General features: G+C 36.8%; 3 protein-coding genes across 11 annotated transcripts; 1 reads left to right on the forward strand and 2 right to left on the reverse strand.

The window, feature by feature from the left end:
* Positions 1–7,623: 7,623 nt before the first annotated feature.
* LOC147499002 (cullin-1-like) lies at positions 7,624–16,438 on the reverse strand. Of its 5 annotated transcripts, none has more exons than XM_086560814.1 (20): positions 16,308–16,438; positions 14,199–14,353; positions 13,988–14,087; positions 13,133–13,321; positions 11,885–11,932; positions 11,599–11,808; positions 11,431–11,508; positions 11,237–11,326; positions 11,011–11,091; positions 10,869–10,931; positions 10,165–10,200; positions 9,971–10,057; positions 9,660–9,812; positions 9,524–9,579; positions 9,127–9,247; positions 8,882–9,043; positions 8,641–8,784; positions 8,323–8,544; positions 8,055–8,222; positions 7,624–7,951 (listed from the first exon to the last, which is right to left on the reverse strand). In XM_086560814.1, the coding sequence occupies exons 2-20, from the start codon at positions 14,330–14,332 to the stop codon at positions 7,850–7,852; spliced, it is 2,244 nt and encodes a 747-aa protein (XP_086416940.1). In that variant the 5' UTR covers positions 14,333–14,353; positions 16,308–16,438; the 3' UTR covers positions 7,624–7,849. The 5 variants fall into 5 exon arrangements, with proteins under 5 accessions (XP_086416940.1, XP_086416942.1, XP_086416944.1 ...); XM_086560816.1 differs by lacking the exon at positions 16,308–16,438 and adding an exon at positions 15,551–15,656; XM_086560818.1 differs by lacking the exon at positions 16,308–16,438 and adding an exon at positions 15,254–15,270.
* LOC147499003 (uncharacterized) lies at positions 15,999–19,029 on the reverse strand. 3 transcript variants are annotated; one of them, XR_015195664.1, is made up of 6 exons: positions 18,923–19,029; positions 17,161–17,221; positions 16,990–17,043; positions 16,670–16,885; positions 16,519–16,579; positions 15,999–16,438 (listed from the first exon to the last, which is right to left on the reverse strand). XR_015195664.1 is itself a non-coding variant. In XM_086560819.1 (5 exons), coding segments are annotated over exons 1-5 (399 nt in total). In that variant the 5' UTR covers positions 18,989–19,029; the 3' UTR covers positions 15,999–16,577. The 3 variants fall into 3 exon arrangements, 1 of the variants encoding a protein (XP_086416945.1); XR_015195665.1 differs by having other exon boundaries at positions 16,202–16,438; positions 16,524–16,579; XM_086560819.1 differs by having other exon boundaries at positions 15,999–16,579.
* Positions 19,030–19,162: 133 nt separating this feature from the next.
* On the forward strand, positions 19,163–22,590 carry LOC147499004 (kinetochore protein). Of its 3 annotated transcripts, none has more exons than XM_086559092.1 (9): positions 19,163–19,272; positions 19,341–19,470; positions 20,059–20,381; positions 20,457–20,585; positions 20,708–20,865; positions 20,979–21,073; positions 21,241–21,351; positions 21,638–21,767; positions 22,284–22,590. In XM_086559092.1, exons 1-9 carry the CDS (start codon positions 19,219–19,221, stop codon positions 22,354–22,356), a joined length of 1,203 nt encoding a protein of 400 aa, XP_086415218.1. In that variant the 5' UTR covers positions 19,163–19,218; the 3' UTR covers positions 22,357–22,590. The 3 variants fall into 3 exon arrangements, with proteins under 3 accessions (XP_086415218.1, XP_086415217.1, XP_086415219.1); XM_086559091.1 differs by having other exon boundaries at positions 21,241–21,335; XM_086559093.1 differs by lacking the exon at positions 21,638–21,767.
* Positions 22,591–23,537: the final 947 nt, after the last annotated feature.

The raw sequence follows: 23,537 nt of genomic DNA on the forward strand, positions 1-23,537 counted from the left end.
TCTCCTCATGTGAGAGATAAAGCCAACAATCTCCCCCTCCCGAACAGTGAGGGGGGATTCCTCCATGCAATTTCCAAATCAACAGGAGGAGTGTGTTGCCATTCCGGCAAGAACACAACAAACATCAAACTTACCTTTCGGTAAGACTTTGGTCATCATATCTTACCCGTTCTTGTCGGTATGGATCTTCTCGATATACAAATGCTTGTCTTCGAGTACTTCTCTAATCCAATGATAATGCACGTGTATGTGCTTGGATCTAGAATGAAAACTCAGATTCATGCTCAAATGGATGGTGCTCTTACTGTCACATAGAACTACAAACTGTTTATGCTTTAGCCTTAGTTCGTCGAAGAACCTCTTCATCCATAGCAAATCTTTGCAACACTTCGATGGCTGCAGGTATGCTTTCGTTCAGTAGTGGAGAGGGCAACACACTTTTGCAACTTTGATTGCCAAGAAACTGCTCCCCCTACAAAAAGTAACCAGATAACCGGAGATGGACTTCATCGAGTCAACATCACCTGCCATGTCTGGATCAGTGTAGTCTTCAAGTAATGGCTTACTTCCACCAAAGCACAAACACGATTTGGAAGTGCCACTGAGATATCTCAATATCCACTTAACACCTTCCCAATGCTCCTTCCCTGGATTTGACAGAAAACGGCTTACAACGCCCACGGCGAAAGCTATATCCGGTCTTGTACACACCATTGCATACATCAAGCTGCCCACTGTGGATGCATAAGGAATCTTTTCCATCTGACTCTGCTCATGCTCACCATTTGGACACATCTCTTTGGTCATGCGGAACTGGCCACCAAGCGGACAACTGACTGGCTTCGCTTGATCCATGTTGAATCTCTTCAACACCTTCTCAATGTAGCTTTCTTGAGAAAGCCACAATTTTCTACTTTTTCTGTCACAAGTGATCCGCATCCAAAGTATTTGCTTTGCTTGACCCAAATCCTTCATCTCAAAGGACTTACTCAAGTCTTTCTTCAGCTTAGATATCTTGTTGATGTTTGGACCAACTATCAACATATCATCCACATACAACAATAACACTATGAAATCCCCATCTGGAAATCTCTAAACAAACACACAATGATCGGAAGCAGACTTCTTGTATCCTTGCTTCGCCATAAAAAAATCAAACTTTATGTACCACTATCTCGGTACTTGCTTCAACCCATACAAGCTCTTTATCAGCTTGCATCCTAGGTGCTCCTTGCCTTTGACCTCAAACCCCTCTGGTTGGTCCATGTAGACATCTTCTTCAAGGTCTCCATGAAGAAAAGTTGTCTTAACATCTAGTTGCTCAACCTCTATGTTCATACTTGCGGTCATACCCAATACCACCCGGATAGAAGTCATCTTCACTACAGGAGAGAAAATCTCATCAAAGTCAATCCCTTTTCTTTGACTGAATCCCTTCACAACAAGGCGAGCTTTGTGCCTTGAATTAGGTGAGGATTGTTCTCCTCATGCTTGACTTTGTATATCCACTTATTCTTGAAAATTTTTCGTCCTTGCGGTTTCTCAACTAACTAATAAGTGTGATTCTTATGCAAAGAATCCATCTCGTCATGCATGGCCTTCAACCACTTCTCCTTGTCTATACCCTCAAGTGCCTCTTGATAGTACATAGGTTCTCCACCATCCGATAGTAGCACGTATGTATGTGGTGGATACCTGGTTGAAGCTAGTCTCTCTCTGTTTGACCTCCTTGCCCCATCTGCTGGTGCCTCAGGAGGATGTACTTCTGCTTGCTCTGGTGGTGGTTCATGCATCTCATCTGCATCATCTATACAAATAGGTTCTATCCCATCATGAGCAATAGGATTCTCATCATGAGCTTCAGGCTCATGGTTATTTGCATTCTCAATGCCTTTTGCACGTTCCACAGTAGGAACTTCTAGTTCTGAATCAACAAGATCATTGGTGAACGCCTGTAGCTTCTCACCCTCCTTAAAGTCTGTTATGGTTTGGTCTTCCAGGAACACAACATCTCGATTTCGGATTACCTTCTTGTTAATCGGATCATAGAGTTTGTAACCAAACTTTTCATCTCCATAACCCAGAAAAATGCACTGCTTGGCTTTGTCGTCAAGCTTGGATCTCTCATCCTTCGGAATATGCACAAATGCCCTGCATCCAAATACCCTAAAGTATCCATAAGCAACATCTCTGCCTGACCATACTCTCTCTAAATAGCCACTATTTAGAGGCTTTGACGGCGATAGGTTGATCACATACACGGCTGTACGCATTGCTTCTACCCAATAGGTTCTAGGTAGCTTAGAGTGAGATAGCATGCATCTCATTCTCTCTATAATGGTACGGTTCATTCTCTTTGCTATTCCATTCTGTTGTGGTGTCTTGGGAACGGTCTGCTCATCACGAATCCCATGACTCTGGCAATACTCTTCAAACGGCCCAATGTACTCACCCCCATTATCTGAGCGAATACACTTTAACAACTTCCCAGTCTCTCTTTCCACCATGCTGTGGAATTTCTCAAACACGCCAAGTACTTCATCTTTGGTCTTCAGACTATAGGCCCATATCTTTTTTGACACATCACCAATGAAGGTCACAAAGTGTGAAGCTCCCCCATGGGACTTCACTTTTATAGGACCACATAAGACTGTGTGCACTAGTTTAAGGACATTGTCCTTTCTGTGAGACGGAAATCTTTGGAAATACACCCTGTGTTGCTTTCCTACCAAACAGTGAGTACATGTATTTAAATGTGTACCTTTGATGTCTGGCAATGCCTTTTTCTTAGCAAGAACTTCCATCCCTTTTATGCTCATATGACACAGTCTCTTGTGCCACAGTTCGGAGGAAGCTTCTTCTTCTACCGCATTCACTTCTGTTTTACACAAACTAGCCTGTGTTTTGTAAAGAGAGCAAGTTTTCTTTCCTCTGGCTGCTACAATGGAATCTCTGCTCGGTTTCCATTCCCCATTACCAAACGAGTTTACAAAGCCATCTTCATCTAATTCCCCAACCGAAATTAGGCTTAACCGTATGTCAGGGACATGTCTTACATCCTTGAGTGTCAAGGTGTAGCCGACATTGGTTTCTACATGAACATCTCCAATGCCTATAATCCTCGAGATGCCACTGGTACCCATCCTCACTTCACCATATTCACCACAATTGTAGGTAGTGAAGAATCCCCTGTGCAGTGTGACGTGATAGGATGCTCCTATATCTATCACCCACTCTGTATCCTGACATGAGATAATAAGACATCACACACCACAATCTGACACAATTCCCACTAAGTCGTCGACTAGTGTGGTAGTATCTCTACCTGTGTTTCCATTCCTCTGCACCATGTCTTCATGTACACAGTTATTTTTCTCATCCCTTGGTAGCACAATAGTAGCATTGCCTCTCTGCCTTAGGAGTTCTAGCTTCACCCCTAGATTTACTTTTGTCATCACCTCTAGAACGAGATGGTTTTCGGTTTTTACCTCTCCCCCGTTTCTCTGTGAAAAGGATCTCTGAGTGAGAGGAGTTGCCTTTTGAACTCCTTCTAGTCTCCTCATTCAACAAAGATGTGGTAACCATCTCCATGGTAACAATTCCATCATTGGCTGCTCCGTGTAGAGAGACTGCTAATGTCTCCCAACTTTCGAGTAGAAAGCCTAATAGAAACAAAGCCTCAACTTTGTCTCCCCAAATCAATTTTCATCAAATGCATCTGATTGATGGTATTCTGTAATTCGTTAAGATGCTCAGACATTGAAGAACCTTCTTGGTACTTCGTGTCGGCAAACATCTTAACGACCAACACTTTGTTTCCGCCCGACTTCCTCTCATAAAGGTCTTCGAGTTTCTTCCACAAACTGAAGGCTGTAGTCTCTTGGGACACATGGTGAAAGACATTGTCGTCAATCCACTGTCGAATATATTCAATCGCTTTTCTGTTAAGCTTTTTCCACTCAGTCTCATCAGTCTTTTCTGGTTTTACTCTCCCATTCTCAATGGGTAGTACCAAGTCCTTGCAGTATAGCAAGTCTTCCATCTTGGTTTTCCAGATGGTGTAGTTCTTCTTATTCAGACTCGTCATGCGAGTGTTCACGGATTTGTCCATCTCTACAAGTTATTTAAACTTAAATCTTCTCTCAGGAATTTTGTCAAACACCTTCCGACCAAGATTTGGATAACACTTTAGGCTAATCTAACCAAGGCTCTGATACCACTTGTTAGGGTTTATACCAATACCAATTGATTCCCCCACTACACATATAACTTGTATTTGAACACAATTCAACTCCAAACAAATTAAATTCTAAATATCAACTACAACCTATACTAAGATGCCCAACTCGCTAAACAACTATTAACAACAGATAATAATGTAAAGCAGTATTAAACGCATACCACAACACAAAGATATACAATGGTTCGGCCAATGGTGCTTATTTCCACAAGAGCTAGTTATTTATAAAGTGGGAAAGAAGATTACAATCTTTTCTTTTAGTCTCTTACCTTACTAAATCACTCTTATCTCTTTACAGGGTTGTATCTCTGTAAAGGTTATCTCTCAATCTTGATAGCTTTCAAGATTGGGTTTTTTCTGACTTTTGTGCTGTTTCTCGTGTGTTTTCTGGGTGTTAGGTTTTGCCAAAAACTCTAACTCTTATTGCAAACTAGCGGTTCCAATTTTCTTCTGAAAATAGACTTGAAATATTCGCTACCGAAGGTACCGGAAGTCTTCCACGGCATGGGCACGGTTCGCACCTTGGTCAAGGCCAATCTGAAATTGTCGCACTCAAACATTTCCACACAGAATGAACTCCTTTTCTGTCTCCTCATGTGAGGAATAAAGCCAACATTATGAACTTTAGATAGGAGTTTGATAGTCTTGGAGTTTTGTTCAAGTTTCACAAGAACTTAATGGATGCCTTCCTATTTTAGTGGTTTTTGAAGTTGAACTTTAATTTTGTGGCTATGTATTAGAAGTTTACTAGGTTGAATTCTGATTACTTTTGTTGGGAATACATCATGAAAGACTTGCTAGTTTTGTTTCAAATCTTTCGTTTTGGATCTTGCTAGTTGCTTCTTGATGGTTGAGACACCAACTGCTATCATCTCGCAAGTAGATTAACCTCGTTTATCTTACGTGGTGCAAAGGGACATCAAGTCTTCATAGAGATGGCTTTTGTCATCATGTGTGATGACGACTGCTTAGGTGGTGACTGACATGTCATGTTTCATTGTTAACACTTAACACCGAGTTGTTTGGGCTGTGTGTAAGCAACAACCACCATATGTAAGTACTTGGAACTTGATTTTAATCAATGTTTTAAAATGTGAAGCGGGACGCGAGGCTTTTGCGCTTTTGGCTAGCCCTTGATGCGAGGCGTAAACCTCAAGCGCAAGACATTTTTTTAATTCTGAAAAATTGCTAGCTATTAGGTAGGTATAATTTTGAAAGATCCAAGTTGTATAATTTAAAGTAAAACAAAAGAATCAATCAAACGAATTACACTAACTGATACCCAATTACAGACAACAATTTTTTTTTTAATAAATTTGAGATAATATTCATAATTTAATATGTTTAAGAGTATATAGCTATTCTAGAGTGTGTTGGATGTACTGGTGCGCTGGATTTAGGACTTTTGATTCAAGACTTTGTGCGGTAGTACACACGCAACTTTTGCTGATAGGAGGGCCCAAATTTGAGAGTACAGATACAACCTGCATACTCTAGATTTTGCAAAGAGTATATATCTATTCCTTTTTAAATACAAAAAGATAAACAATTGAAACACTTGGAAATTTTCAAAGAGTGGTTAGACCGGTCACTTTTATTTTTGAGAAAAGTTAATGGGGTTAGGCATAGACCCCTACCGGTTAATTCCTCAAAATGATATCTGCTACTTTATCCTCCTCAACATATGTTTGCAATCGCCTATCTAGAGGAGGTATAAAGAGATCACATGACTCATTACTAGAAGGTAGCTAGACATGCTAACAGAACTACACACCTATTAGATGCCCTATACACATGTTTGAAACTAATGCTTACAAAGTTCAAGGCCATAAACCAGATACTAGCTACTAAATTGGTACAATACCAATGAGGTTTCTCAATCACTTGATAATACTTAAAGTTTGATGTCTTCTTTTTAATGGGAAAAAAATATTCTAAATGTTGAAGTAATATGGACAAATTATTTTGCAGTGGAGGCTTACGCTTCATGAACGCCTCACACATTGAAGTGTATGCTTCCAATGTAAAAGTGCTTCGCTCAACGCTTCTAGGGTGCTTTAGGTATGCCTCGTGCCTCAAGACGTACACCTTCAAACGCCTTTAAAAACACTGATTTGATTCTTGGTAGAAAAAGAACAACCACTACTTTTTTGCTAGATAATAAGTTACTATTGCACAAAATGAACGGAGAAAGTTACATGAAATAAAAGAGAAGAAAAAATAGGTAACCAAGATTGATCAAGGGTACCAATCCCAATAGTAATCTATCTCACCTTCACAAGTAAACACCATAAGGGAAGTTCAGAACCAGCCAGAACAAATAATTTGATAGGTTTTTGGTGTCAAGAGACTAATTGATAATTCAGATTGCATATAAATAAATTAAAGTTTAGTCCTTTAATAGGTAAGGCATGTGTTGGAGTGATGGTTAACTATTATTAAGTGTTGACCCCAAAGACCAGGTGTGGTCCTATCTATATTTTTCAAGACTCTTCTAATATATAAATAGAATTGATCTTTCACATAAGTTGGAACTTATAGAAAAATTTGCAATTTAACATTAAGTAATTTTGTTTGGTTTTTGAACTTTCAAAATACTTTCTACAATTTATTTACTAGGCCCACGATATTTTATATTGAAGGAGACATCGTAATTAGTTATACACCAATGTGAATTGTATTCTTTGAGAAATTAAGAGTGAAAGTTTTCTTTTTCCACTTTCGAATCTTTTTTATTTTTCTCCGGCACTAAATATTAGTCTGTATTGCCAATTTGCCGCATGTTTCATACCATAGAGCTAGTTTGGATTTTTGACTAGGAAAATTTTCCCATCTCCTAGTTCCAATCATTGGATTAAGTGCTTTTGTGGTGCCAGCAAGTAAAACACGATTGTGATTTCGACCAACTTTTGACGACCAAATTTAGGTTGACACTTGCCTACCCTGTGTTTTATAGCGTGCATTTGCACCTCTTCTTTTAAACGACAAAAAACACCACATTTTGTAGTCTTATACTCTCATTGCACCATTATTTGCTTGTGGAGAAAAGGGGTAAATGCGTAATTGGGCAATGTGCTGTTTGGGCTTTGGGTCACAAATCGGGCCCAAAGTTATAAATTGGATTCTTAGAGTAAGCCCATATTTGGCTGTTAAAACAGGCTTTAGGCCCAAATTTGAGAGAAATGAGTAAGAATGTAGGTGGGTACGAGATCATTTACATACTTGGCCCTCAAGAAATCCTCCACCAAAACTACTGTGAAATTGAGCAGGCTCTTTGCACAGGTTGGTTAAACAGAAAGTTTTGCGTACTTTGAAAACTGTTTGCACGGGACTACTGCTCTACCGATTGTATGGCTTTGAACTTCTAGCGACACACGTGATTACTGAAAAAGAAAATAATGAAAAGTTGCCTGACCATACCACATAGTCACATACTAGATCAATTATCCACAAGTAAAAAAAAAAAATAGTTATGGAGTGGCTTTTTCGGATCACCAATCAATGCATTGAAGAAACTATACACTCAAAAATCTACGGACAAAACAAAAATCCCGCTTGTGCTTCACTAGAAAGGAGTTTGTGGGCTCAGCACGAAATTGAAGTTCTTAATCATGCTACATACTTGTAGGCGTTAGCATTTTCCTCGTCCCTTGTCAGATAATCCCTTCCAACCAGATCTTCAATTCTTCTCTTGATTATTTTGACGTCGGGCTGCATGGCAAAAATTGGTATCAGAAATGCCGTATAGAGAACTTATTTTTATATCGGAGGTATTTATCTAGAATTAATTATAATTGCGGAAAACATTTGTCACCTTGAACATGCGGTTGAGCATTTCAATACATTCCCTCACAAGCTCTTGGTGGCCTAAAACTTTTCGACTCTTCATAATACGCACGAGTGCTGCATCAATTGTATATTTCCTTTCCTTGTCGACATCTTCAATAACCTTTTTCTTCTCTTCCAAGTTAGGAAGTGGAATCTATGCACAAACACCACAAAGTTAAAATGGTCTGCTGAGTTGCAAAAACATATACACTTATTGATCTGTACTTCAAAGTATATCAAATTTCTAATTAAACCTTGATTCTCGCCATCCTGTCAGTGAAGTTCTCGTTGAACACAAAGACATCATCGGCGGAGATGATCCTATTGTTTTCTGGCTCCTTCAACAAAATTTTGTATTTGCCACAAGAAAGAGAATGTAGTACTCTTTTCATTTCTTCAATGGGCAGTTTCAACTCATTGGATATTTCTTTAAAAGTAATTCTTTCTTCCGTATTGAACAGCAACAAGGTAGCAGCCTATTCATGGGAAAAAAAAGCAGCTCCAATTAGCATCTCAACAAATCTTTGAACTTCAACTAAAAGAAAATTATTAAAGATTTTCATGCTAAATACCTGATAGGTAGAAAGATTCAACTCGATTTTCTTTTTCTTGAAATTTCCAGCTAAATGGCAACTTCCTTGGGAAAAAATCCAATTCAATTTTCTTTGATTGGTCTTGCAATTATAGAACGTCTTGAATGCATCGATACAGACAAACTGCAATATAAGAATACATAGAATGTTTTTATTTATGTGGTGATAAGAGTGGGTAATTATAGTTTCTGAACATGGAAGTTCATCGGAGTTTTCTTACAAATTCTCCAGGAAAGTTGAAATCCACAGACTTGTATGTAGGCCAGAATCCAGTAGTTAAGACGGTTACACTAAAATCAACTCCTCCTGTTTCATTAGGATTATCCCTTATGTAATTCTTAAATTCCAATTGGAGATCCCTTGCTAAAGTTAAATCTGTCACCTGCAGCCAGGAAGAGCATTATAAGGAGAACAACAAAGACAGAACTCATAAACTTAGGCTTAGGTGCTCTATGCATATCATACCATTCCCTCCATCTTTGATGTGAAATATGTACCAAATTGCTGTTTCAATTTTGACAACAAGCGCTTTTCATGTTCAATATTAGCACTCCTATCACTAAGGAGCCTGCGTGCAAGTTTTTTCCTGCAAGAAATAAGTCAAACATAATTTATTCTGGGAAGCAGATACAAAGAGCTTGCAAGTGTTATTGTTCTCTTTCAAGAGTCAATGACTCAAGGGACAAATAACACTGAACTCAGATGTCAGATGAAACAATTTGCTTCTTCCGGTTTCCTAGAGTTAATGGCCTGGACCAGTTATGTTTTATTACACAAGACTACCCAGTATATGTGCTTATATTTAGTACAGACAGGTTTGAACATCCAAAGTGGATCCAACATTAGAGAAAGTTGATTTTACCTGCTGAACTCTGCAAAGAGATCTTTTTCATGAATATACGCAACTAGTCTAACAACCTGCAAATGGAATTGAGTGATAACTTGAGAATGGGTCACTTATTGCAGAATAGTATGTCATTTTGAGAATCAATTTTCACCTTTTCAATTGTCTCCTCAATGACATCTTCCCCTAATTTCTCAACTTCACTACCCTTCTGTAGAAAGCTGTCGCAGAATGTAGACAAAAGTTCTGCAATCGACGCCCCAGCAATTTCCTTGTTTAGAAAAGCCTCAAATCCTTCCTTGAGTGCCTTTATAAAGCGAAAGTGTTTGGAAATAATTTTTACATGTCAGCTGGGGAGAAAAAACTATATTCACGCAAACCAAATATAGGACGAAGAGAAGGCCTTAACCAAATGCTAGCTTGGGTGTCGCAAAGCAAAGTGAAAAGAAATCGGAGTTTATATACCTTGTGAAAGAGAGAATTGCCCATGAAACAGTTGTTGCAATGGTTTAAGTACTTATCATGAAGTTCAATCACTTTATTTACAAACACCTGTAGATTGGAGAAGAAAGAAAAAGTTTTTATGTGTCATACTTTCAAGTATAAGATGGCACGACAAAACTGTTTATGATAAGAAAACCATATAGTAGCAGGCTTACTTTTTCTTGCAAACCAGCATTTCCTCTGTTTTCTACCTGTAAAATGAGGCATAAAGGTTATCACTCTTAACACAGAGAGTGGGACACTCCGAGATTTGCAAAAGCTTATCTTCAGATAGACATTAGTAGGCAGGTGAAGGGGAGTTGATTTTGAAAGTCCCTGATATGCACTGTTATTTGAATAGAAAGGCTTATATTATAGGGTTAACTAGTATTACCCCCCCACTAGATGAGCCAATTAGGATTTCCCCCCCACTAGATGGGAAATTAGGGTCTCCCCCCTAAATACACACACAAAAAAAAAGTCAAAGTGGGTTGACCAAAATTTTTTTTTGCGTGTATTTAGGGGGGAGACCCTAATTTCCCATCTAGTGGGGGGGGGGGAATCCTAATTGGCTCATCTAGTGGGGGGGTAATACTAGTTCACCCTATATTATATAATAATCATAATATGCACTGTCTATTATTGCTGAAAGGGCGGTTATATCAAGAAAGTAATTACAGGGGAAAAGAGAGACTATTGTGGCAGTGATTTGTATGTTGTGCTGCTTTCGGACCTTCACATTGGTGACCTGGACATCCTAACTATATCATTATGAATCAAAGATAGCTACAAAGATATGGTAAGGTGTGTCTGGAGAATGGCAATTAAAGTTCATGTAATTGAAAACAATAATTTGCATCGAGAAAATTCCTGGGCATACCTTCTTGTCTCTTGTTCCATCTGCGGCCTCTTTAATCAATGCTAGACCAACAGAACTTACATGCTTCACAAAGATCACATTATTACAAACACGTTTTTTGAATGAATCAATTCCAATATCCTTACTAAAGTTTCAAGCCCACCTCTTTGAATATTGCAGATATCAGTTCCAGCCCTTTGTCTATCTTGGAATAGAGCCTAAACATCCTTGAAAGATCCTCCTCCTTAAAACAAAAACAAGAAAACAGAATAAATTAATAGTTCAGAGTAAAATTTTAAAAAATAGATAAAAATAATAAAAAGAGAAACGTTCTAGTCTAGTAGGTTAACTCCATATGCTAACATTACAGTTTATAAACAGATATGAACCTTATTATCTCGTAGAAGTACGTGTAATCCAGAGCTTTCTTTCTCTAAAATTTGTTTGGCATGCACATATAGAAGTTGGTGTTGTGTTTTCTGCACACAGATAACGATTCATAACTTTTTAGGTCAAAAAGATTTAGCCAAGAATGAAATTCACCCACGCAAATATAGCATACATGGTCAACTATAAAAGATACCTCTAAGAGCTTTGATTCACTAGAGGCGTCTAAGTAATAGGTTGCCCTGTCTTTTTCTCTTCTCAAGCATTCTTCTGCCTAGAAGATATACGATAATTAGTTATCATGTCTTAGATTCACTTTACAAAATTTTAATTTTGAAATAAAGTGGCATGCATAAGGTCCTACCATAAACAGGTACTCCGCACAAGTATTCTCAGAAACATGTTTTGAAGCCTTTCGAGAGTAGTGAGCATCTGTGTTTTCTAACATAAATGTCTCAAAATCAGTTTGATATAATTTTAGTGGCTCAGCTTGGACCCCAAGTTCTACAAACATAGACAGAACATTCTTCACCGCAGTTCGATCAATCTGATCTCCTTCTCGCTCTTGATTAATCTGCGAGGAGTTTCATTAGATGGTCTGCTAATGAAATGAAAGTAGCTCTCATCTGGAGATATATGAACATACGTACCAGAGAAAGTATGACCTCTTTGGCTTTACCTTTAACTTTTTCATAAACCTGAAACACATTAGCAATCATATTACGATTTAGAAGAATAAAAATAACCTGAACCATGAAAATATTATAATCTAACATCAGTATTGAAAGGTACTTTGTATTCGTTGATCTGATCTGAAATCGTGGAATATGGAACATTTAATTTTGATTTTATATAATTCTATTGCATGATGACCTGGATACATTTTATTTTTCGGTTAGGTTATCTTAGGTTGTCATATAATCCACACAGAAAATAACTTTTCTCGTTTTCTTCCTTGTCAAAATGTTAAATAGTACTCAAAGAATGCATTATATTTATGGACTAATATGTCAGCATATTTACTCCATTAATAATATCTTACGATAATATCATAATAGCATTCAGCCGAACAAAAATTAGGGTAAAGTCATGGATTACAGTAATAGATGACTATAATGTGTTTGAAACTATTGAACTGGATACTTTAAAATGCAACAGTGTGGATGGCCAATTCGCCTTAATCTTTCTTTCCTTTTTCAAGTCTTTCATATGCTATATGTGAGTGGAAACACTATCTGGAGATCAGCTCTTGTTTGTCCACAGGACAAATCGTTCTAATTATAAGTTATTTTTAACTATCGAAAACAGATAATCAAAAAGGTTCGAGTTGCCCAAGGAAACATTCATTCAATGTTGCCCCTTAACAGACAAGATATGGCCTTCACGAAATTACACTCTTTAACACGTGCATGCTTTGTATTTGGAACTATTGATTGTACTCTCCTGTTCAACCATTTTTCTCTGTATGTAATTCGGGATATAGATGTGAGCCAATGAGAAACAGAATTGAGATACAGATAAAGTGCTGGCACTGGTTTCATGTGCCATAAGAAAATTGATTACTGGCACTGACTTGAGCCAACAACAGTCCTTCAACACCCTTACTTATAACTCTTATGCCTCAAACATTCCTCCCTAACACCTACAATGGAATATATTCTTTTTCTAAATATGTTCTAGATTTAGTATTAAAATCTAAAAGCAGTTAATGCCCATAAGATAATGTTAACAGATCATTGAATCATTGATTCAATATTGTACTTCTTATAATTAACACGTGCTATCATTTTCAGAAAATTTCAAAACATTGAAATATATAATATAGATTGATCGCAGAAAAATAAGGTGAAGAAACATGTATAATACAATAAATCATGCACTGAACAAACATCACTTGCCTTTGCACGGAAACTGTTGAAACCAGCTTGCTTCAGTGTAGGGAGCGAGCGCCTCACAATGTGAAAACGGTTGATGTAGGAAAGGAAATGGGAAAGCCATCTTACCAATATGTTTTTGTGGTTTAACCACCTTTTCTCCAGCTCTCTCAGAAAAAACACTTCATGTTGCTTCTCTAGAAGTGGCAAAACCTGGTTGTTCAAAAATAAAACATTAACAATGCATCACAAAAGTTTCTCAAAATGATAGCCACATTTATTCACAATATTGTTCAGAAAGTTGCCAGTTGAGGAAGCAAAGCTGATGGTTAATCTTGATAGCAATACCCTGAAGATCCACTAAGTTATTTCTCTGGTGTACTTGAAAAAGGAACACTTATTTCTGACAATTATAGAACACATTCAGAATAAAGTATGATGTTTATAGCTGAGTTTAGAAGATAATGAATAACCTTAAAATATCACCAAAAATTAAACCACCCTTGTTTCAACATTAATAAGGGACCCCCGAATGCCAAAATCTTTAACAGGGACGAAGCAAGCATGCAAAAAAAGTTGGATCAAAGGTGACAAAGTAAGTGACATACTGACATACTTGCTTCACCTCCAAAAAGAGTACAAAGAAGAAAGCATAGAGTTCTATTAACTGAAAAAATGAATAAAATCATAGGGAACAACTACTGATCCACGTCAAGACATTGCCCAAAGGTGATAAATTTCATTGTGCCGCTTCAGCATTCTTTGGAAACATATGAACAAGCAGAGTGATAGTGATAATTATTGTTAAGCAGTGCAAATAAGTTGAACAACGTTCAATTTGCGGAACACAAAATAGAGAATATAGAGAAATTGTCTCACTGTGCTAGTCATGTAGCCCTCTATCAGAATCTTGTAATTGTCATAAAGTTTTCCTGTATAGTCATAAGGTGGCCTCTGGACACACATATTATAAGTTACTCTGTTTAGGTTAGTAAAGGATATGGCCAATAACGAAGATTCATATATGCGCTTGACATAAATTAAACATCCAATTACATATATAGGAACCAGAAAATAATTTAAAGGATACGTATAATATTTCATATATTCATCCGAAGAAAAAGGGTCCGAGTGTTTTCCGTCTACAAGTTGCACCAGCTTGGCAAATCCTTCTTGTATTGTACCCCATCCATCCTCCCACAAAATGATTTTTGGCTCGGCCATACTTTGTGCAAAAGAAAGCAACTGCAACCAATAGGTAAACTGGAATTACATACTGTATTCGGGAACGGAAAATCGAAGTCTCTTAATATGATAAAAAAAAACCACAGGGCAAACTGAGAGTTGAATTACAATCTTGATTACAATTAAGGCTGTTGTTTTACTAAAGTGAATAGATCCCAGAAAAAAGATACCATCGAATATGTTATATGTGGCCTTTTGAATGTGTTGTGTTTGCCCATTCCATCATAAGTTTCACCTCAAAATGGAAGAAAAATTTAACTAGAACTTTTGTAGTTTGCCAGTGGCAACAGAATTCCAATTGAGCTGTGTTATCTTTGATAGTGAATATAGTTGCGAGACAACATACCAAGACTAAACAGGCCCTCAAATTACTTTCCACGGTAAGATATCCAAATGAAAGTTTCATGCATTATCTAAGACGCATAGTAATTAAGATTAGGCAAAACCCTATTTGTGTTCTTATCAAAGTAAACATGGTTTTAACTTTATGTTATAGATTGAATCTTACAGAAACATCTGCCTTCTAAAATCTATACATGATTTTTACATGTAAAAACCTATCAGGATAAAAAAGATAACAAAATTGATTAACATAAATCTTCTGTAAACAGATTGAATCAGCACATAAAACATAAGCTTAAAAAAACACAGTACTGTACATTCAATTCCAATTGGGTTTAACTTAAGACGGTGTGATATATTTCATCACTGTGCTATAATTAGATTAGAAGAAAAACCTACTGAAACTTCATTACGAACTTGAAATAGAGTACATGGGATTGACTGAAATATTAAGTAAGAAAACACTCTGCTTTGATTACATGTAAATAAGTTGGTGTTTATATCAATAAAAAAAATCTGTTGGCCGTGTTTATATCAATAAGAGAATGAAACTTGTACCAAAAATCAAACTTGTAAACTTTTTTTTCTGATCACAATGTTCATGCTAAAGTCTCATGAAACATGGCAACACCCAAACTCCTATACATATGACGCACTTACAAAAACACAACTTCGTCACACATTTTTCATAACTATGATTTTCAACAGCCAAAACTGAAAACCATCATACAGACTTGCAAAGAAGTTGAACCGGTCTAGGCGATTAAAGTACATATGATCAAATGGGTATTATGAAATTACCATGCAAACAAAAAAATGGTTTTTTCAATAAAAAATATAGGGAAAAAAACGAACTTGTTTCTTGGCTTTTGGAAGAGAAACCGAGAATGCGAAGAGTTGGGAAAAAAGGAAAAACTAGAAAGAGCCGAATACACAAAAGCATTATATACTTTACTAACTCTTCAGTTCTTTCTATAACAAATGTTTCCTACATCAAATTAGCATTTACTGAGTTGCAAAGTTCCCGACAGGCCAAAATACCATTTGATGAAACAGGCCTGCAAAATACGTAAGACTTAAATGGTCCTTATAAATTTCTGTTTCCAAATCTTTGCGACTTTTTCATGTTATTTTGCAATCTGAAAGAGAAAAAAATAACTTTATTTAACGCACTTGGATACTTGGATATGTATATTATATACGGCAGCAGAACTAGTATAGAGTGTGTTACCCAAAGTACTAGAGGAGCATCTGTTTATTTGATGATAGCTAACAGCAAAATCAATTCATGATGGTCGCCATATTCTATCAAAATTTTGGAACTTTTGATAATAAGTAATTACAGAGTTTTAAAGGTAAGTTTACAGCATTATGTTCTAGTTCAGTTGGGGAACCATATAACCCAAGACACAATGGAGCGCATAAAAACGCTATTCCAACCTAGATATATCTATGCAAGCTTCTCTGAGCACCAGGAACAACAACAGCAGAAAATTCAAAGGGCACTGAGAAGAAAAGTGTTGTAACAAATTCAAGATTTTGCTATGCAAACTACTCCAATCAAATATTAGTGACTCCTGTAGTTAAGAGTTGCAGATAATGCTGAAGTTACCAGTTCAACAGTTACATCAGGTCAACTCTCACTACGGTTTGTCACATGAAATCATCAGCTTGTTGGCAACAATGATCAACATGTGTAGACACCTCGTGACCTCAATTCTCGTCAAAATCAGTTGTGAAGTCCTGCATGAGTGTTGAGGCACAATATGAGTAATCTTCAAGTCTACAACCAAGTACTTCATATAATCGCTATCAGTGCGTACTTTGCCTTTTCATTTTGCAGATGCATTCTCAATCACTTCGTGGACCAGGTATCTGCTTCCTCTGCAAAAGAAAACAGTTAGGTGCGGAAGCTTACAGATCCAACAATTTACACTTAACATTGGACCAACATAATAAGAAGAAGAGCCTTACAAAGATGAAAAGCTTGATAGATCGTAGCATCTATATATCCCCAACCATCTTCATTATCAGGTCCCACCCAATATCCATGTATTACAACAACGGCACCAGAAGATTCAGGTAGGTAACTAGAAACATTTATCCAGAGATCTTTAGCTGGTGTCCTCAATTTGCCCTGATGTCTCTCATCCACTCTGCTTAAACCATTGGAAGTTGGTATTGTTGCTTCTGCAGACACCACCAACAAACTGTCATGATTACATCGAACGAATACTGCATGTGTTCCTGTTAGACACACAATAATATAACCGGGGAAGAGAAGGAACTCGTACGTGGAGACTGAAGGGAATATAATCTATTCTGGAAATCGGCAAGACGACTAAAACCTGTTGTAAATGGGAGGAAGATTTTTATTACTACAACTATTTAACTAGCATTATCATTAGTTAACACTTAACACATGAGCTCATAAAAGTACTTGCAAAAGGAGGTTGGTAAGAGACCTAGCATAAGAGCTGCTTGGTTTATTTCACTTGTCAAACTTGAGGTCTTCAAGAAAATCCCCTATTGTCAGGTCCCACCAAACAAAATAGTTAGTAGAAATTAAAGAAAATATAATTAACTCTCTCTAAGCCCCAAAAGTTCAAAGAATGAGAGAATCTGATTGAACATTTTAGTCCGTACACAAGATATCCACCAGAAGACCACCCACTTCAGGGGATGACAAAATCTTTCAAGAGAAGCCTAGTTATTTCAATATAGAACTCCAAACCATATCTCTTTTCCAGACAGGAAAAGGAAGGGAGAACGTGAGGCAAATCCGCCTGAGACTAATACTTTGTAGTTTGTACAATATGAGCACACACATAACGGAACATTGATTTATCCAGAGACAGAAGAATCCATTATGGAATATTCTTACAAGAGATAGCAGCAGAGGCAGTTGAAGGGACATCTACGCTAGACCTCCTCTTTCACTTTTGTGGAAATTTTATATAGAAGTACGGCAAGTAGCATATTCAAACTCTATTTCATGGCGAAACAAGCAGACTTTACTTTCGAAGTTTTCTTATTTACAATCATTAATGTGACCTTTTCACATGCTAGAAACAGACATTTCAACACATGGCTATGGTTATTAGGAGAATACATAATTACATACTACATTTGGAGAACTGAGTTAGCAAACACATGGAATTTTCTAAAGGGACACCTTGAGTCCCTGGCATTGTTCAGAACATTGAAACTTGACAAACCAATAACCCATCCATTGTGCTCAACAAGTAAAGGTAACAGATGTCGTCAGAGTTCTAATGTTGTTCTTGTTTCTCAGCATTTTTCTGGGTCAAGTTGAATATTCTGAGGCCCCTCTCAAAAACCAACCATAATCCCATAGTATCCCTTCCTTGGAAATATAAAGGTTTTCCACAAAATCCACGTCCACTCCTAATTTGCTATCCTATTATCTAGGAAGTTAGGAGAGCAGGTGTGGACTGGCTTAGTACTTCATATTTGTGGTAGTTTTTACCACAGACCTCTATTCAAAACTCCACAGCATCATGACCAACTTGCCTCTCAAAAGCCAGTATCTGGGAGAGCCAATCTCGTTTATTAACCTTCCTAAACCCAAGGTCACCAAATTTCTCAAGAATTAAAATTCCATTTAACGGCAACAAGAAAGCATTCATCTCTTCCTTCAATCCAATCTTTTGTAGAACCTTCTCTACATCATTTTCAAGTAAGACGTTGGAAAAAATAATAATAAATTGCGGCCAAAATACTTCCATCAGCAGAAATACCAAGAACCTTTTCCAGACCAATATAACTCTCTTGGGTAACTTCATATCACCTCAAACGGCAAAAGAATAGGTCGACTAACCTCTTCCCCCACACCGACACGATATGATCAAACTAAACAAGGGAATAATATCCTAAGAACCATTGTCAGAAACTACAAAGATACCAGTGCAGTTAATAATATCCTAAGAACTACAATGACTTTGAACACAAACCCGAGTTTTTATTATTTTAATTCTGTTTCAAGTTTCGTTCTTTCTTAAACCTGACCCACTCGTAAGCCAACCAGTAATTTAACTAGCTCGCCTCAACATATGTTTCTTGCTTACTGTAAGTAAAAATAAGCATACCCAAATAGAATAACAATACAGAAGACATGAAATAACGTTACACATTTTCATTATCTAAGCTAGAGAAGAAAACAAAAGTAGTGGGCTACTTATTTTTATAGTATATATATAGTATTACCTCACTTTTTGGAGAAAAATGGATGGGCCTAGAGAAGCAAACACAGAAGAAAGTAGAACACGCCATTATACACCTTATTCTTCAGTTCTTCTTACTTATTACTTATTGTGTTTTGTTTTGTTTTGCCACCTTTGACTGGTTTGACTTTATTGACTAGTCCTTTTTTAATCAAGTATTAGAGTCTGGTCCAACAATAGAAACTGATCTCATAATCTCCAAAATACCCTCAGGTGTATTTTTTGGCGGTAATACAATCTCATTTCCCGCCCATTTTGTTTTGTTTTCTCTCTGTGAAAATGAGTTTCTTTTCTGAGGAAGATGAAGATAATATCTCCGACGTTGTTGTCGAGGTAATATTACATTTAACTCCAGTCTTTGTCCTTTTTGTAACGTGTTTGATTTGTTTGGTTACATATAGGAGAATAATGGACCATCGAGAATGTTGGGGTGGTCTTCAGTTATGGAAGAGGCAAAGGAGTTAATGCTTTTGAATGAAAATGCTGCTTTATCTCATTTTGCTAACTATGATATTGCCAACAAGAAAATTTGTAAGTCTATATACATTTAAATAATTTATATGTGGGAATGAGACGTATCTTTTTTGTTTGGTGTTTGACATGTAGAAGATGAGTTTAGTCACTTGGAAATGTTATATATATAACTATAGATTATGTCTCAAAATTAACGACACGTGCTTTGGAAAGATTGGAAGGAATATAATGATTGAAAAACTGTGAGGAGAATATCAGCGTTGGCTCAGATGTTTTGCCAAGCACAGGTCATTGCTAGATTATAATTGAAAAGAAAATTAATTCTGGAAGGTCCAAACAATTAGTTCTAAAGATCCCAATATGCAAAAAAAAAAAAAGGTAACAATCATTGCAAGGTGTCTCACACTCTAAGACGGTTGTTTTTGTAATAAAAGTAAGTTCATTAATAATAATTAGTGACTTCATTTTCATTGCACAAGTCATGATATTAGATGTGTCAATGTGATTTATTGACAAATTACTGTGATGAGACTAGTTGAGGAGCATGCATGACTTCTTATACTTCAAATTTCTTGAGTTTACCATCGACGTGTCCTCTCCATGGTCTTACTATCCTAATAGACAGTTTCTTATCACATGCTGCAGGTAGTAGGGGCAAAGGAAAGACTAAGTATTCATTTCGATTTGGTTCAGATAGAAATTCATCTTTCTCTGCCAAGGACAAAATTGTGAAGTCTGAGGTTCATGAAAAGCTTGTAGGGTTAGAAGATATTGAGCCTGGAGCAAAAAGGGATTCAATGTCTGAGCTCCTCGAAGGCCTTCAGAAAGAAAACAAAAAATTGCCCGACTCCCAACAAGTAGTTTTTGATTTTTCAGCTGGCGGGAATAGACACATAGAACATCCAGTAGCTGAGATTCTGCAAAATCTTATTGAAAGTAATGGTCCACCAAAAGGAACTGCCAAAATGGTTTGAATTCTTCTTTTAACTTTTTAGTTTTGAAACATGCAGTGCTCTGTTCTGAGGATTGTGTACTTCCTGCAGAACCTTAAGACATTAGGTAAAAGGTCCAAGCTTACAGCCAAGAGTAACAAGTACACGCTCGCGTATAGATTCCTTGACAGTGGAGATCCACCTGAGCCCTTGGATAGTAGTACATCAAGTGATGAGGAGGTATTATTATTGCATAGTTCTTTCCTAGTTATAAATCTATACTCATCGTCACTGTAGGTTGGTAACTGTGAACTGGTACCAGGTTGCTGGCGTCTCTTATTCTTAGTGTTCCGTTGATGCAGGATGCAAAATTTCAACTTCAAGTGTTTGATGAGAACCTGTTAAACATTGGTAACCAGGAAGTTAATGAGCAAACAATGGCACATAGATTCCAGGAAGCCTTAGATGCAGCTGCCATCGGTGATCAGGGGATGCTTCTTGCAAAGTGTAAACAGACAGGGTAAAATCTTAGCCTACAAATATATCATCAGCTTCTTGCAAATTGTATTTATATTTCATCCAAAGATAAACGATAATTACTAAACTAGATATTTATGTGCTTCTATTGTGAAGCCTTGGATACCATGCAAGTTTGCAGCAAGTCATGCAGACTGAAAAGGAAAGGCAGATGGAGTTCTTGAAACAATCACATGCAGGAATACATGGAGGTAAGAGCTTTCACTTTTTCTATACAATCTCTCCTCTTTACTCCTAAAGTTAACGTTTTAAGACTCCCCGCCAAGAAAATAAAATCATGGAAAATGGCTATATAGTGGACCATGCGTATGCTTACAGATACTTACTGTGCTTTCAATTTTTATCCCTTGTCTTTCAGATAAAGCGACATGCATTGATGTGGAAATTTTGTCAAGATACTTCGACGCAAAGCTAATAGTCTGCGAGTGTTCCTTGTGCTGCAAAAACATTATGGTAATTCCAGACATAAGTAAGTTATGTTCATACTTCCATTTTTCATCAATGATATGTTTGTTTACAAGACTATCTGGTGGGGCCCATTCCTAATTCCTTATGAATTTCTTTGATCTTTGAATACTGATATACAAAACTTTCTCTAATAGTTGTTGCATAAACAAATATTTTCCCTACTGTAACTATTTGTAAATACAGGCATGTACAGGCATGCAGCCATAATATAATTCTGTTATTTGCCAAGCCAAGTGGTTTCTTTGTGAGTAAAGTATTAAACATGTGTTCTTCCTCTGTTTCTGTAGAGCTCCCAATGTGCAGAGAAACCCCCAAAAAATTGGGCAGAGAATGTAGTAAGACAATTATTTTCAGCTCAAGGATATGTAACAATGTTGAACTTGAAGTTGGAAGTTCTGTTCGCATTTACCCACCATGGTAGCTTTGAAACTTTCTGCTCTTTTTATGAAAAGTCATTCATTTGTAGCTTTTGTTTTGTCTTGATTCTATGTTAACCTTTCTCAGTGGACTCTTGTACTTGTAGGATATCTCCTTTGTATGGTGGGTGTACATTTATACGCTGTCTACGGGACTAGGGATAAAGTATTAAAAAAAAAATCATGCTAAAGATTAAAACCATGTATGTAAACTTGTGTGTATTCTGTCAATAGATGGATGCTAGTTCTGCTTTTGTGGCTGAGTTCTGTGAGCACAGTTTTCATTTCTTTGGGGAGTTATTCTTGTTAATCAGTAGTGCTGCTAACCTAAGAACCTCGCTAATGATAATGACTCAACATGTACACCAGCTAGTTGAGTATCTCTGAAGGTCTAACTGTTGTACTGTAGCATTTACCAACTATGCCCAGAGTGGGTGCTCGGACTTCTTACTGCTTAAATTTGGTGTCCTTAATTTCCTTCAAAATAATAACGGTTAGTGTGTTTTTTCACTGACAGGAAAGAGGTTCAAGTCACAAGTACTGGTGCAGGAGTTATACTATGTACATATTTCTCCCAGATTTCTTTATGACAGATTTAGTTTCTTTATTGAAGACGATACCAACTTTAAAATCCATGTTGTTGTATGACTTGAGCACACCACAAGCCGTGTTGAAGATCCCTACCTGCCCTTTTTTTCTGGGGAAGGACTACTTTGAATTTGTCACATTGCTTTGCTGTAGCATACATGCTTCATTTGTATTATGTATCGTTGAACTCTTTTTTTTCTATTGAAATGAAATATCTTCTGGTGGTGATTGTGAAATATTGCCCATTTCTTACTTTTTCTCTTGTCCAGACTCCAGAATACTGTAAGGCTCTGCAGAAAAACGCATGTACATTGCTTGTCTTATTGTAACAAGATTTTAACTTTGTTGCCGTTTAGACACAGGATTTTACTTCTCTGCTAGTAATCTACCACTTTTAAGATAAACTCCCTATATTACCATTGTCAATGACTACATATTGGTAGCAAATAGAACAGTAATGAAAATAACCTGTCTAATAAATTGTTATTAGATTTTTGGACCCGTTCAACAAATGGGGACCGTTTTTATATATATTTTTTCATTTTATTATTATGTATAAAAAATCTTACTTCCAAACTATATTTAAACTCATACAGTAAATTAATTGATCAAAGTTCCCAGCGCCAATTATTTGCTAGATTTCATTCTAGACTTCAAACAATAAAAAAAAACGATAAGCAATAAAGAATTATGCAAGACATTTATGTTTTAAGAGAGGAAGCTTTTGAGTCCATACTACAACAGTTGCTAATGATAAGCAATATAGCAGTAACTACTAAATAATTAAGCTCAGTGTAAATTAAGAAAGTGCTCTCACTGATCTACCCATAACCCAATAGAGACATAATTTTGTATGGCTCTTTACCTTTAATACGGGAAGCAATGCTACCATTGGACATGTATCATGTTTTGAGAACAATTACTCTAGTGACTTCTCTGGTTGTATTTGGCTCTCTTGGGATCCTTCTAAGCTATATGTCTCCAAGATTATGGAAAGTGCTCAATTTATTCATGCTCAAGTCACTGTACTAGCTTCTTCACAAGTTTTTCATCTTACAAGTATCTATGCAAACAATAATAGAGCTGAAAGACTGATACTATGGCAAGATCTCATCAATCTAAATGGATCAATCACTGGTCCTTGGTGCGTGATGGGTAACTTTAACAATGCCCTTTACTCTCA

Source organism: Coptis chinensis, chromosome 5, assembly GCF_015680905.1.
Source record: "Coptis chinensis isolate HL-2020 chromosome 5, ASM1568090v1, whole genome shotgun sequence".
Lineage (NCBI taxonomy): Eukaryota > Viridiplantae > Streptophyta > Magnoliopsida > Ranunculales > Ranunculaceae > Coptis > Coptis chinensis.